Source organism: Saccostrea cucullata, unplaced genomic scaffold (assembly GCF_032062105.1).
Source record: "Saccostrea cucullata isolate Sc308-1 unplaced genomic scaffold, CSIRO_AGI_Scuc_v1 ctg6101, whole genome shotgun sequence".
Lineage (NCBI taxonomy): Eukaryota > Metazoa > Mollusca > Bivalvia > Ostreida > Ostreidae > Saccostrea > Saccostrea cuccullata.
Window position 1 is genome coordinate 19,627 of NW_026929057.1, and position 15,547 is coordinate 35,173.

At 34.3% G+C, this 15,547-nt stretch overlaps 1 protein-coding gene across 6 annotated transcripts in view; it reads left to right on the forward strand.

Annotated features, from left to right (window-relative positions):
• The window catches only part of LOC134279693 (progranulin-like), a 34,174-nt gene extending 18,633 nt beyond the window's left edge, over nt 1–15,541 (forward strand). For 2 of the 6 annotated variants that reach the window (XM_062762116.1, XM_062762119.1), the window contains 14 exons: nt 77–307; nt 1,064–1,294; nt 1,406–1,636; nt 3,440–3,670; nt 4,217–4,447; nt 5,144–5,389; nt 5,683–5,949; nt 6,420–6,650; nt 6,782–7,012; nt 8,180–8,410; nt 9,455–9,685; nt 10,359–10,589; nt 10,685–10,936; nt 14,717–15,541. In XM_062762116.1, coding sequence (XP_062618100.1) covers nt 77–307; nt 1,064–1,294; nt 1,406–1,636; nt 3,440–3,670; nt 4,217–4,447; nt 5,144–5,389; nt 5,683–5,949; nt 6,420–6,650; nt 6,782–7,012; nt 8,180–8,410; nt 9,455–9,685; nt 10,359–10,589; nt 10,685–10,936; nt 14,717–14,878 — 3,237 coding nt within the window. In that variant the 3' untranslated portion in view covers nt 14,879–15,541. The remainder of the gene's footprint in view (nt 1–76; nt 308–1,063; nt 1,295–1,405; nt 1,637–3,439; nt 3,671–4,216; nt 4,448–5,143; nt 5,390–5,682; nt 5,950–6,419; nt 6,651–6,781; nt 7,013–8,179; nt 8,411–9,454; nt 9,686–10,358; nt 10,590–10,684; nt 10,937–14,716) is intronic. The other 4 variants (XM_062762120.1, XM_062762117.1, XM_062762121.1 and 1 more) reach the window with 4 other exon arrangements.
• The last annotated feature ends 6 nt before the right edge of the window (nt 15,542–15,547 follow it).

The window sequence follows — 15,547 nt, forward strand, 5'->3', positions numbered from 1 at the left end:
CCATTTATTTATTGTGTTCACATAATCAGTATACCTCTATTTTAATCCCAGAACATGTTTGTATTTTTTTTTTCAGGCTGTGTGCTGTAGTGATGGTAAACACTGCTGTCCTTCTGGGACTACTTGTGAAGTGTCATCAGGCAAATGTAAAAGAGGGTCCAGTCTTGTCACGGACTGGTTTGAGAAACAACCTGCTGTGTTAAGATCAGAGAATGTGGTTTGTCCTGATGGTCAACATGAATGTAAGACTGGACAGACTTGTTGTAAACTGGCCAGTGGAGGATATGGCTGTTGTCCTATACCAAATGTAAGAAAATGGCTACGTGTATTGCAGTCCTTACAAAATACTCTAATAAAATATGAAACATGTACTGAAGGGGATTAAAAGTGAACATGTATACTTGTTTTGAACTTTAAATTCTTCTTTCGAATCAGCAAAAATGAACCTTATTTGTTTTTGTGTATTAATTATTTACATAATTTTCTCACAAAATATGGGAAAAGGAGGTTTTTCTGTCTAAATTGGAATAATAATTTGAATCAAAGGAAAATTTGATAAAGAAAATAAAAAAAATTAAAGTCATAAAATATTTTCAATTTATTGCCCTTAGAAGGGGTAACCATACATTGTGTATATCCCTCAACAAAAAAGGGGTGCTATCTCTCTATGCAGATTGCAGAGGATAGCTCTTTGAAAACACCTCAAGCAAAGGACACTTGTTTTCTTCTTTAGGACCATTCGTATCTCTCATTAGAGAGAACTTTTCTTTGCTTCCTTAGTATATGGCAATACTTATCTCCCCATTGTAAAGGGCAGTTTTAAGCTCATCTGAGTTTTCCTGATCACCCGTTGCTTGTCATATGTCTGTCTGTCTAGCTGTCTATCTGTAAATTTTTCACATTTTCAACTTCTTCTCAAGAACTGAATGTGGTGAAGACCAGCAGGGTCAAAGTAACTCAGGTAAACACTGTGGCCCAATGACTTCTAGGTATCTCCCTTATAGGACGGCTCTTATTACGATGATGAAATATGAAGATTGGAAGTGAATTATTTTTTTTTCAGGCTGTGTGCTGTAGTGATGGTAAACACTGTTGTCCTTCTGGGACTACTTGTGAAGTGTCCTCAGGCAAATGTAAAAGAGGGTCCAGTCTTGTCACGGACTGGTTTGAGAAACAACCTGCTCTGTTAAGATCCGAGAATGTGGTTTGTCCTGATGGTCAACATGAATGTAAGACTGGACAGACTTGCTGTAAACTGTCTAGTGGAGGATATGGGTGTTGTCCTGTACCAAATGTAAGTTTAAATTTTCGAATCTTTATTTACTTAGTAAAAACATTTCTTCATGATATCTACATGCTCGATATACCTCTATTTTAATCTCAGAACATGTTTATTTTTTTTCAGGCTGTGTGCTGTAGTGATGGTAAACATTGTTGTCCTTCTGGGACTACTTGTGAAGTGTCCTCAGGCAAATGTAAAAGAGGGTCCAGTCAAGTCACAGACTGGTTTGAGAAACAACCTGCTCAGTTAAGATCTGAGAAAGTTGTTTGTCCTGATGGTCAGTCAGAGTGCAAGACAGGACAGACTTGCTGTAAATTGTCCAGTGGACAGTATGGATGCTGTCCTCTACCAAAGGTTAGTTTGTAGAAAGTTAAACTTTATACTGTACAAATAGCAATTTATATTGCAAATGCCAATACTCTGTGTGCAATTTTGTTGGATTATGTCTGAGATTCACAATGAAAATAAAAATTTAACCCAAATACAAAATACACAAGTGAAACTAAGGATGTGCAAATGTTAACTAAAGAATCTAATCTTAACCAATTAATCCATTTGTAAATCGACTTATCATACAGTTCAAGTATATCCTTGAGGAAGTTAGCAAGATTCCAGTTCCCCAAGGCCAGGACTATTTCCCAATGCGCAGCACAGTTTTTAACTGTTTTATTATACCATTACAAAAGTAAAAAAAAAATGGAGGATTACAAATGATGGGGAATTAACTTTTCGGAGCGGGGATTAGCTCACTTGACTAACGCACAGAGATTAGTCCAATTACATATTATACCGATACAAAAGTAAAATGTAGAGGATTATGGATAACCAGGAATTAGCTTCCGAAGCAGGGATTAGCTTATTTGACTAACACACAGAGATTAGTCTGTTCACAGTTATTTCTAGGGAATTATTCGCATTTTACTATCTATTTTTTATATAGGGAAAAATAAGTAGAGGTATAATAATTAATTCTAATACATTCTTTTTCCACTATGGAAGAGTTTATACTTCTTCATGTGGTCTTTTGTGAAAAAGCCAGAAAATATACAAATCTCATGGGGTTTCTCAGACAAAGGTAACATAAACATGTATAATTATACAATATATAGATTGTTGATGAACAAATCAGAACGAAATGTAAATGAAATATTTTATTGTTGTGGAATTTAGATACATCAAGAGTAGGAATGTAAATGAAATATTTTATTGTTGTGGAATTTAGATACATCAAGAGTAGGAATGACAACAATATCAATTTATATTTTATTGTTGATTGTATGTATCTGTTCATCCTGTGGTACATTTAAATACAATACACATGCCTCGGAAATGTATATATTTTTGTATTTAATGGATGATAAATTTAAGGTTCGTGCTCTCTTACATATGTCTTTTAGTTCTTCTATTCTTTAGTTGGAATGACAAATACATTAAACATGTAAAATTGGATTGAGATTGGCGTGTTTTGTATTATCCACAATGCCATGCTGTCAAAGTCAGATGACCTAAAGTGCCTCTAATTTTGGAGAGGGCACACATAGAAATCATTATATGTAAAGCAACAAATTGTTAACCAACTAAACCAAATGTTTACTAACAAATCTAATTGTTAAGTAGCTAATCTAATTGCTTATAATAATTAATTATCTAACTGTTAACAAGCTATTTGTTAAGGAACTATATAATTGTTAACCAATTGATCTAATTTTGCAAACAAATGAAGAGATTGACACTATATTGTAAAGTAATTAATGATAATATTGACTTAAAAGCATTTGGCTTTATCCAGAAAAAGTCATACAATTCATTGAAGCTTCTGGTTTAAGTATTGATTTGCTTCTGTAAAATGTCTACAGTTATTATTTGTCCCATTGAGCTCCAGACTACAAAGTTTGACTATAATTACCTTGTAAGTAGAAATTTTAGCGTGACGCAAATTTAACGATTTGTCCTTTAAAATTGGTATTTTATTTTTAGCGAATTTGAAAACTTCACTAAAGAAGCTATTACAAATAAAATGCAATTAAATTTAGCGATATTAAATTTTAGCAATCTCAGGTTAATAATGCTATAATTAAATCCTTGCTAAAAATTCTGCTTATACAGTATTTTTATTTATTTGATGAACTGTACATAATTATATGTTTCTTTTTTCAGGCTGTGTGCTGTAGTGATGGTAAACACTGCTGTGCAGAAGGAACAACTTGTGATGTGTCCTCAGGGAAATGTAAAAGAGGGTCTCATTTAGTCATGGACTGGTTTGAGAAACAACCTGCTGTGTTAAGATCCAAGAATGTGGTTTGTCCTGATGGTCAACATGAATGTAAGACTGGACAGACTTGCTGTAAACTGTCCAGTGGAGGATATGGGTGTTGTCCATTACCAAAGGTAAATTTTATCTTGGTAGTTCAAAAGGATTTGTATAATTATTCATTACAAAGTGTATTCATTAAAGCCTCTTTTTAGACTCTAAAGCACATATACATACATCACTGTTATGTACAATCAATTTTTTATATGAGGCTAGCCATTAACCAAAAAGTTGATGAAATTAGGATATCAACAGTCTCATTTGAAGTCATCTTTTTTGTAAGTTCTATTGTCAAAACATTGACCTAATCAGCAAATACAATACATGTATATCATTAGGTCTAATGCAGACCGACATTTTTCATACTAATTGCTAGCTATATAGGCCGCTATTTATTCTGAAACTTCTAAAGATTTTTCCATTAACCCGACCATGACAAGCACATAGTAGGTGTGGCCAATTGACAGGGGATGCTTACTTCTCCGTGGCATCTAATCCTGCCTCTGATGTTTTTGGAGATCTGTGTTTTCTCTGCTCATGATTTATGTTTAAATGTTCTTTGAGCTGGAATACTGTTCTTACTGTTCTTCATATTTTGTTATTCCTAATTATTCTTTAATCAGGCAGTCTGCTGTAGCGATGGTAAACACTGCTGTCCAGAAAGCACGACCTGTGATACTGGTACCGGAAAGTGCAAGAGAGGGAACCAATTGACAATGGATTGGTTTGAGAAACAACCTGCTCTGTTAAGATCTGAGAATGTGGTTTGTCCTGATGGTCAACATGAATGTAAGACTGGACAGACTTGCTGTAAACTGTCCAGTGGAGGATATGGGTGTTGTCCTGTACCAAATGTAAGTTTTGATTTTCAACAAATCTTTACTATTGACTTCAGTGTATATGATTATTTTCTCTATATTAAGTGGTGTTATATCTTTCTATTTACAGAAAGAAATTGCAACCAATAAATCTATGTTAGAGATACATTATATTTGAAGCATTTTTTTATATTTTGAAATCATTAAAACCACTAATGTTATCTAAAGAGGTTGTAGACCTGGGGAGTTTCTGTTTTATAAAATTATAAATTATTTTCAACTATTTTACTGAACAAAAAAAAAAATTATCAGACAAATAAGATATTAAAAGCTTTTCTTAAATTGAAACTGGAAATATTATCTTTGGCTTTTCTGGCACATCTGCATCAGGTCAAAAACTTCTGCAAGGATCAATTAAATTGAAAAAGGAAAATAATTCCAAGAACCTGTCTCGAAATTGGGATTTTGAAATTTTTATACTGAGAAACGTCTGGTAAAGATTAATTTTTTTTTTTGAGCCTAATAAAGATATTTTTCTGTTGCATTAAATTCTAGCCAGATTATCAGCAGTTGGATTTAGAACATAAAAATTTAATTGTACAGTGTAATTTACATTTTGCTTTTTTCAGGCTGTATGATGTAGCAATCTTAAGTCAGGTTGTATAATGTTTTTTTCAGGCTGTATAATGTGATGATTTTTTCAAGCTGTATGCTGTAGTGATCTTTTTTCAGGCGGTATGCTGTAGTGATGGCAAACACTGCTGCCCACAGAATACGAAGTGTGAAGTCTCCTCTGGGAAGTGTACAAGGGGTGACAGTCTGGAGCTCCACTTGATCGAGCAGCTTCCAGTCACCAAACCTCCACAGGGAGGTCTTCTATCTTCTGTCATGTGCCCTGACGGTGCCTCAGAGTGCAAGGACGGGCAAACATGTTGTTTGTTAACCAGTGGCAAATATGGCTGCTGCCCAATCCAGGACGTATGTTTTCTTAATCAGCAATATATGAAATATATACAAGTGGAAATTTATCTTGAATATCATTGATTTGTAAAAGTAATAAATCATAGGACCTACATAGTATTTGAAGTATCTGTCACAATATCTTCTAGATAAACAAATTTTCTCGAGCTGACTACATGACTGCCATAGATAATTATGTGAAAATGACATAAAGTTCTGCGCAAAGAAGGTGAATTTAAGTACATAGCACCTGGAATGTTATCAACATACAAACGAACAAATGTAGCACAAAGATCTGTTCCATTTAACAGGCTGTCTGCTGTTCAGATCATATCCACTGCTGCCCACAAGGAACAAGGTGTGACCTGCAGGAACAGAAATGTATCGGGCATGGGGAAAGTCTAGGGATCATCAGCATGGACATGGTCCAGATAAAAGAGGGGAAATCCCAGGAATCCCATCCCTTGACCCCTCTAACAGCAAATGTTGAATGTCCTGATGGCCAATCAGAATGCAAGACAGGGCAGACATGTTGTAAACTGTCCAGTGGAAAATATGGGTGCTGCCCCCTGCCTAAGGTAAACAATTTTATGATTGTGTTTAATAAAGGTTGCTGTGGCAACTGTTTTGTGAAAATTATCCTGTGAAATAAAAATTATCTGAATAGCTACATGGAGCTGTATAGGTAAAGCAATTTTATTCTTTTATTGAAACATATTTTATTCAATATAAACAGCTCATTGAAGATAAAAAGAAATTTTGTGATGTGAAAATGAAACTTTTTTATTTTTTCATTGCTGATTAGAAGTCTCATTGCATTTTCTTGGCTAACATGAGGCATTGCTGTATTTTCATTGGCTGATGATTTTTGTTACACAGGCTTTGTGCTGTGCTGACATGAGGCATTGCTGTTTTCATTGGCTGCTGTTTTTTGTGACACAATGTAAAGGCTCTGTGCTGTGCAGACATGAGGCATTGCTGCGTTTTCATTGGCTGATCAGTACTAAAATGAAGCATTGCTGTATTTTCATTGGCTGATGTTTTGTAGGCTGTGTGCTGTGCTGACATGAGACATTGCTGCCCCGAGGGAACTACTTGTGAAGTGTCGTCAGGGAAGTGTAAGAGGGGAGACAATATACTGATGGACTGGTTCCAGAAGTTACCTGCAGTAGTCAAGGCAGAAAGTGTTATGTGTCCTGATGGTCAGCATGAATGTAAAGATGGACAGACTTGCTGCAAAACTGCTAGTGGACAATGGGGATGCTGTCCCTTACCAAATGTAGGTCACATTTTATATCATAATCTTTATCTCAGTCATGCATCATTCATCATCCTTCATTTGAAATCCTTGTTTATTTCTTCTTAAATTGATTTAAATACCTTTTAAAAAAAGAAATTTATGTTTTTCAGGCTGTGTGCTGTAGTGATGGTAAACACTGTTGTCCTTCTGGGACTACTTGTGAAGTGTCCTCCGGCAAATGTAAAAGAGGGTCCAGTCTTGTCACGGACTGGTTTGAGAAACAACCTGCTGTGTTAAGATCAGAGAATGTGGTTTGTCCTGATGGTCAACATGAATGTAAGACTGGACAGACTTGCTGTAAACTGTCTAGTGGAGGATATGGGTGTTGTCCATTACCAAATGTAAGTTTTGATTTTCGAATCTTTATTTACTTAGTCAAAGCATTTTTTAGGTCACCTGAGTAAACTCAGGTGACCTATTGCTATCTGTTTTCGTACGTCGTCGTGCGTTGTGCGTTAACATTTGAACATTTTAAGCTTCTTCTCTGCAACTACTCAACCAATTTCAACCAAATTTGGCACAAAGCATCTATGGGGGGGGGGGGGCTGGGGCTATTGATTATATAGTGAAAATACATGAATTCTTTGAAAATCTTCTTCTTTGCTTCTAGGTAATAAATAAACTAACTAAGTGCATAGTTATAATGAGCATGAGTGCCTCTGCCGAAATTGTGAATTTTAGGACCTCAGGGTCAGGAGTTCTTGTGTTGGGGGGGGGGGGGCTCTATTGATTATGTAGTGAAAATTCATGAATTCTTTGAAAATCTTCTTCTCTGCTCCTAGGTATTAAATAAACTAACTAAATATATAGTTATAATGAGCAAGAGTGCCTTTACCACAATTGTGAATTTTAGGGCCCTAGGGTCAGGGTTCTGGTGTTGGGGGGGGGCTCTATTGATTATAGTGAAATACATAAAATCTTTGAAAATTTTCTTCTCTGCTCCTGTGTTTTAAGCAGTTGAATTACCTATATAGTTACGAACAAGGACCGTTAGCTTCCAGAATTGTGAATTTCAAGGACCCAGGGTCAGGGGAACCATAGGGGGGGGGGGCTGTACTTATAGACTGAAAATGAATGAATTGTTTGAATTCTGCTCCTTGGTATTAATCAAATATTTTTGAAAAACAAGGATGCCTTTTCAAAAATTGTGCAATGTGTGGATCTAGGCCTAAGGGTCAGGAGTTCATGTGTAGTAGGGGCACTACTGATTATTGCTGAATATTACTAATTAGTTGAAATGTATTTTTGTTCCTCTGCCTTGTCTATGGGTATTAAGTAACCAAACTAAGCAACTGCTAAGTGTATAGTTATGATGATCATTGATGCCTCTTTCAAAATTGTGAATGCCATAGCATCTGGCTTAAAACATGAATCAAATTCAATCACTGGAAAGTTGTTGCATAATGCTCAGGTGACCTATAAGGCCCATGGGCCTCTTGTTTTATGATGTACACATGATCAGTACACCTCAATTTTAATCACAGAACATGTGTAAATATGTTTTTCAGGCTGTGTGCTGTAGTGATGGTAAACACTGTTGTCCATCTGGGACTACTTGTGAAGTGTCATCAGGCAAATGTAAAAGAGGGTCCAGTCTAGTCACGGACTGGTTTGAGAAACAACCTGCTGTGTTAAGATCCGAGAATGTGGTTTGTCCTGATGGTCAACATGAATGTAAGACTGGACAGACTTGCTGTAAACTGTCTAGTGGAGGATATGGGTGTTGTCCTATACCAAATGTAAGAATTCTATTTAAGAACTTTAGTTATTGAATACATTTTATTTATTATTGTCAGCCTAAAAAAATTTAATTAATAGTGTCTAAGGCCAAAAATTTCATAATTCTGGTGGCAGGGAGGTTCTTTTTTTTTTTTTTTTTAGGCAAGTGTTATACCATTTTTTTCTTGCCTGTCATTTAACAAAATAAAAATTTTAACCGATTTTTAGTATTTCTGTTCTCTTACATTTTCATACCCCCCCCCCCAGCTTGAAAAGCTGGAGAGTTTATAGTAATTGGTATGTCCGTTCGTCTGTCCATCCATCTGTTATGCTTTGGGGAACCAATCTCTGATCTGCAACTCCTCTTATACCACTGAATGAAATTTATTATACCACTGAATGAAATTGAATGAAACTTGCAAAAAATCTTTATTACATATTGCCATTGTGCTACAGTTCTCCATGGGCAAGAAAGAAAATGGTTATCAAAATTAATATTGTCTTCAAATTAGGCACACAGCACATGCCCAGCATTTTGGAAGATGCAAATGTGCCAGAAACTTTTGTAAAGAATTACCCTGTATATGTGCTATTAATTCTACTAGTAAGACTGAAGTAGGTGTGATAGGCTAGCTTTTGACCAAATATGTCCATGTGACGTTAGAGGTTTAAGACATGATGGTATGTTAAGATGTAAATATTCAACCTTTTCAAAGAGCATATAATTTATGTACAGAACATAGGGTTTACAAAATTTAATGACTTTCATAAATGTTAACATCAGTTTTATATAGTGTACAAATTAGCACCTTGTTTTGATTATATAGAATCAAAGTTTGAAATTAAGCAAGGAAAAAGAAATAAATTACACCTTAGTTTTAAAAATTCCACCAAATTAAGGGTTTAGATTGCACCTGTGGTATAGAAAAATGAAGACAGGTCTTCATTGATCACTGCTGCAGTCTTTACCTGCTGCAGCAGTGCCTGAAAAACTATTGATCAATTTTTTTTGGCGTTACCTGATCAATGTTCATTGAAAAATGTTTGAAATGTATGTTTTCCAGGCTGTATGCTGTAGTGATGGTAAACACTGTTGTCCTTCTGGGACAACTTGTGAAGTGTCCTCAGGCAAATGTAAAAGAGGGTCCAGTCTTGTCACGGACTGGTTTGAGAAACAACCTGCTGTGTTAAGGTCAGAGAATGTGGTTTGTCCTGATGGTCAACATGAATGTAAAACTGGACAGACTTGCTGTAAACTGTCTAGTGGAGGATATGGGTGTTGTCCTGTACCAAATGTAAGTTTTCTTTTTCGAACCTTTATTTACTTAATCAAATCATTATGCAGTTATTGACTAGGTATGAGGGCAACATATGATTTGTTGGATCTGAAGGTGAAAATGTTGCCGAGGCCGCAGGCGAAGGGCAACGTTTTCACCTGCAGGTCCAACAAATCATATGTTGCCTGAATCCCAGTCTATAACTGTTTTGTTATACCCTTCACTGCTCACTTAAGATTGATCAATTTTATCAATACATGCTATATTATCAATATTACTGTATATGGAAAATTATTGCTTAATCAGTTAATAAAGCATCAAGCTGAGAAAGAACAAAATCAAATATATATTTATTGTATCACAAAAATTATTTATCACAAAACATACTCTTCCCTTCTTCCTTACCTTGCTGTTAGCAACAACTCTTGAAGCTCTTAACTTCGGCTATATTTGTGTCGCCGATATTGAATGATGATTAATTACTTGTGACGTAAAAGTGACGTTGCAGCCTAAAATTCTTATGCAAGACCGGTCAACAGTGAAATTGTTAGACCGATGTAATAAACATTTCTTTTGTTGGACTTTTTATTAGTAATAATATATAGAAGGATATTTATAAGGGTATAACAATTCTTTATGATGTACACATGATCAGTACATCTCACAGAACATGTGTAAATATGTTTTTCAGGCTGTGTGCTGTAGTGATGGTAAACACTGTTGTCCTTCTGGGACTACATGTGAAGTGTCATCAGGCAAATGTAAAAGAGGGTCCAGTCTTGTCACGGACTGGTTTGAGAAACAACCTGCTGTGTTAAGATCAGAGAATGTGGTTTGTCCTGATGGTCAACATGAATGTAAGACTGGACAGACTTGCTGTAAACTGTCTAGTGGAGGATATGGGTGTTGTCCTATACCAAATGTAAGAATTCTATTTAAGAACTTTAGTTATTGAATATACATCTATCTTACCTGATCAATGTTCATTTGAAAAACGTTTGAAATGTATTTTATTAGGCTGTTTGCTGTAGTGATGGTAAACATTGTTGTCCTTCTGGGACTACATGTGAAGTGTCATCAGGCAAATGTAAAAGAGGATCCAGTCTAGTCACGGACTGGTTTGAGAAACAACCTGCACTAAAAAGACATCACACAGAAATAAAACCAAAAAATAAAGTTGTTTGTCCTGATCAGACTACAAGCTGTCCTGACAAGAATACATGCTGCAAAAATAAGGAAGGCAAATTTGGGTGCTGTGCCTATAATAACGTGAGCATGAATTCTTTTCAACCTGATTTTTAATATACACATGAAATTTGACAAAGCATTAGAGTCAGAACATTCCCAATTTTCAAAACATGTCATTTTTTCTTAGAAGAGATGATATGAATATTGAAAAAAACTGTAAAAGTTTATGTAGGCAAAAAATTCGAAAATGGATTTTGTTCAGGAAAAGGAGAATTTTTTTTATAAAAGGTATGAAAAAGAAAGTGCTACTGTAAATCACTCTTTATTCACGAGAACTTAATTTTCGCGTAATTACGCGAGACAATGAGCTCACGAAAATTTCATTCTCGCATTTAAAAGTATTCCTTACGATTATATAGAAGAAAAACAACAATTCGTGAAAATTATGTCTCGCTAATAAAGAGTCAATGACTATCTCACAAAAATAAGGTGTCGCGAAAAATTAGTAATATACGAGGGGTTATCAAAAAGTTCGTGGACTGAGGCTATAAAATTAGTACAATGTAGTCTGCGCTTTCAAAATTGATATGGAACATAAAGCAACACAAACTAAGGAAATGTTGAAAATTTTAGTCTGATATGTTCATTATTTGCCAAATTATTATAAAATGAAAACAACATTATATGATCACCCGGCGCTGTCGTCGTTTATTTTCATGACGTCCGATAACGTCACTGTTTTTTCAATGTCCTCTTCTTATACCTCATACACTTTTTTGATGAGATTTCCTGGAGCTGAGCGAGGACTTTAACCCACCTTGTTTATATGACTTTACAATGTCATGAATTGTGGCCTTCAATGAATATAACATTTCAGATGGATTAATACATTGGGAGAGATGCACGCTTGATTGTGCCGGAATATTTTGCTTTTGGGATTTCAATATCTACAACACATGATCAACGTCATTTTTGACGGGATTGATTTTTCCCACCTTGACTGCAAATCGACATTAACTGTGTATCCCCTTTTTCTCTGAATCTATTTTGACATTAAAAGACAAGTACTTTGGATGCATTTTATTTCTCTGTAGCCAGTTTCAACATATTTTAGGTCTATACTATTTTTTCAGGGGCAAAACTTTATAGAATGTTGGAAACGGAAACCCCTCCCCCCTTTTGACGTCATTTTCAAGGCCTCATTTGTTTGGACATTCCGTGTAAAATTTACGATAAAATTTCATAGAACTTCCAGAATGAAGTGAAAATTTCATATTTTATAAAACAATTGTGTCCCGACACATACCTGAATTAACGGAATTATTGGATGTCAAATAATCATGTCAAATGAGTTTTTCTCAGTTACACATAGGTCGAAAAAACATCGTTTTCGAGGTTGCGCCACCTGGACATACCATTGCCTACAAAATCCTTACTAATTTATCAAAAAATAAAAATCAAGATTTGTGATTTATTCTTTTGATAGAAAAGATTATGCTAACTATATATTTCAAAATTCATAGATGTACCTTAAGCGGTTTTAATTTTATGGCGCTAGTCCACGAACTTTTTGATAACCCCTCGTACAGTATTCATATTGGATATTAACAGCATAGTATACTGTACATGTGCATAAATGGGCTTATTCAAAATTTAGTGCAAATGCTAGATATTGAGTTGTTGGCATATTTATGAATTAGCATTGCAGACTAATGCATAATTATTAATAAAAAATACTCATAAATTAGCACATGGTTTTCCGTGCCAAAGTTGCTAAAATATGAGGCCCACATTTTAAAGTACACATACAGCTTGATACAGTATTATGATTTAAAAGTTGAAAACTCTTTTGTGCATATTGCATTATGTATTCAGTATCATAGATTGTGTTTATATTTTTAATAAAAAATATATGAATGAAATATAAGGAGATAACAAACAGTGTTCAAGCATTAAAAGTCCATAAATCAATACAAAATAGGAGCAGAGCAAACATGGACCTCTAAAACATCAGAAGTGAGAGCAGGTTAATAGCCATTCTCTGTAACCACTTAAACTTCGTTGCCACGCATGGTCACCGATTTTGATGAAACTTCACCCATGCTTAGTACTTGACACCAGAAACAAATATCAAACAAAATTTCGTTGCTATGTGTCTCGGTTGCTATGGAAACAACCGGAAAAGTTTGAAAAATCGAGATTTTCAGCCACTTTAAATCTTGACTGTGGCTTAATAAAAACTAGAAAAAGCAAACAAACCATTCTCACAAAAACGTGACATCTTGATGTCACTTATACTGTAAAGAAACTGTTTAGAATATATCTAAAGTAGGTAACCAAGGGTACATTTGGAATATTTTTAAAATGCTGAAATATGCTGAAAAACACTCCGTATTCACTAATGGTAGGTGTTACATGTTCAAACTCAATCATCGACTTCAGAAAAACGATGAAAATGTTTGACCTTAAGTATATAAGTATAAGCAATATCATTTTATAAGTAATTTTTATGGTTGCCATGGTAACACAGCGTAACCATGCAAAACCGGTAACTAAGATTGGGTTAATGCTACTGTCTTGAGGAAACACATGAAAATTCAAGACTGGCAAATATGCATCCTTAGGACCTTGCAACACCAACACCATAGAAAAATTGTGTATAATTGCTACTTTGCAGTGTTACCATGGAAACAAAGTACCAGTGCTTAAAAGTGAATTTTTTTTCGCTGCATTCAGAATAAAATTGCCATTTTATCAAGAAACAAATTAAAGGACTCAGCTTGAATAGTACTTATCTGTTAGAACTGAAGTTGAATATCATATATTGAGAAAATTTGATAAATAAAACAACATGTTGCTATGGTTACCAAGAAGGGAAAATGTTCGATTTTGTGAACTTTATATCAATATTAAACCCTGTGTACCAACTTCTTGCATCCACTTAGAGATTGGATGATAGTGAAAATTAAAAGTCAAGTTAGCTGTTAATAAATATCAATCATTAAAGTTTTGGGAATTTACATTTAAGGGTACGTATCCAAGGAAAGAAAATATTTTTCAGGTTTTTAAGCATATATTTTCTGCTTATTTCCATAGCAACGGTCTACTTAAAGAATCTAATCTGATTTTTTTTCAAATGGGAAAACTTGGAGCACACCAACATCTTATAAAATTGATCATTAGTTTTGAGGAAATGTGCTTTTTTAAAAAGATAGGATCAGATTTAAACATACAGAGTGTTACTTTGAAGGCTCCCTGTGGTATAAAAACCTTGGCAACCATTGCCAACCAAAATAAAATATCATATTTTGTTCTTGGTATATGTTTCAAGGCTCTTTTTTTATTATTTGGTCACATTTCATCCTATAATTGCTTTTTATTTTTTGTATGAGTTTATAAAATTCAATGAATATTTTTTTTTACTTTTGAATACTTTGTTACCATAGTAACGTATGTAATAGTTGATTTACCAAACATTTTTATCATGCATTTGAGACATCTGACCTTCAACTTTTGGAAACAGTCATTGCCAATTGTTTGCTTTGCCGCAAATGTTAACTATGGGGCTCTAAACATGTTAAAAAATGCCATTTTTCCAACTTTAAGACATGTTGCCATGGTAACTATAAAGCATAGCAACAAATTTTTGCCTGATTTCAGTTTAGGGTATCAATAACTTTTATCATAGAGAGTTTGGAGGAATTCTGAGAATATGCGTGCCACAGCTCCTATATAAAATTTCAAATCATTACAGAGAATGGCTCTTAAATATTTCTTTGGGTTAATTCATATCATAGAACTCTTATCCTGATATTGTGAGATGAAGACTCATATATGTAACATGTAAATTCTGTCTTCTAGGCTGTTTGCTGTAAGAGTGGTACTTACTGTTGTCCTAAAGGCTATATCTGTGATACACTACCACAAATCTGCAGAATGCCGGAGGCCAAAGAAGCTTGGAAAAATACTGCCAATATATTTATACAGAATATATTAAAGAAAAGGGTCCAGGACCTACCATAATGTGGCCATCAGCTTAGTTGATGTATATATATTAATTTGTTACTGTAATTTGGGTGCCTGTGTTAAGAATAATGTTGAAAGCTACAAAAGTATACTTTAAAATTTAGATAAATATTTTTGTGAAATGTTAGAGAAGTTAAAAGATTTAATGATGTTCATGTTAACTTCAAGTACATGTAGATGGCTGATTATCTTGTTTTGTATGTTTCATTGGGTTGGTGTATAAATTGAATTTTTGCTAAAAGCATACCCAATTGTTACCTTTTAGAAATTTTATTTAATGTTTAGAGAGCCTAGTTATGTTAAAAAAAATTTTCGTTGAGCCATTTTTATTGACCTATAAAAACCAAAATGTTATATTGACATATTGACAGCTTTTTTGAAAGAATTCATTTAACTAAAGAATATAAATTTAATAAAAAATATTTCATATACAGTCTTTCTAGCACCTAAGTGTTGGGACTTGATTGCTTATTTATGAACATTTAGGTAACAACATGTAGCAAATACAGAAGTGAATGTGTGTTTATAATACAGTGCAGAATTTTTTTTTAACCTATCAACCTAAAACTCAATGAGAACCCCCATTAATAAGGGGTAACAAATAATATTATGTTTTTGGTGAATGAGATTTATATGATAATTCAGCTTTTGTTAATATTGACAGTA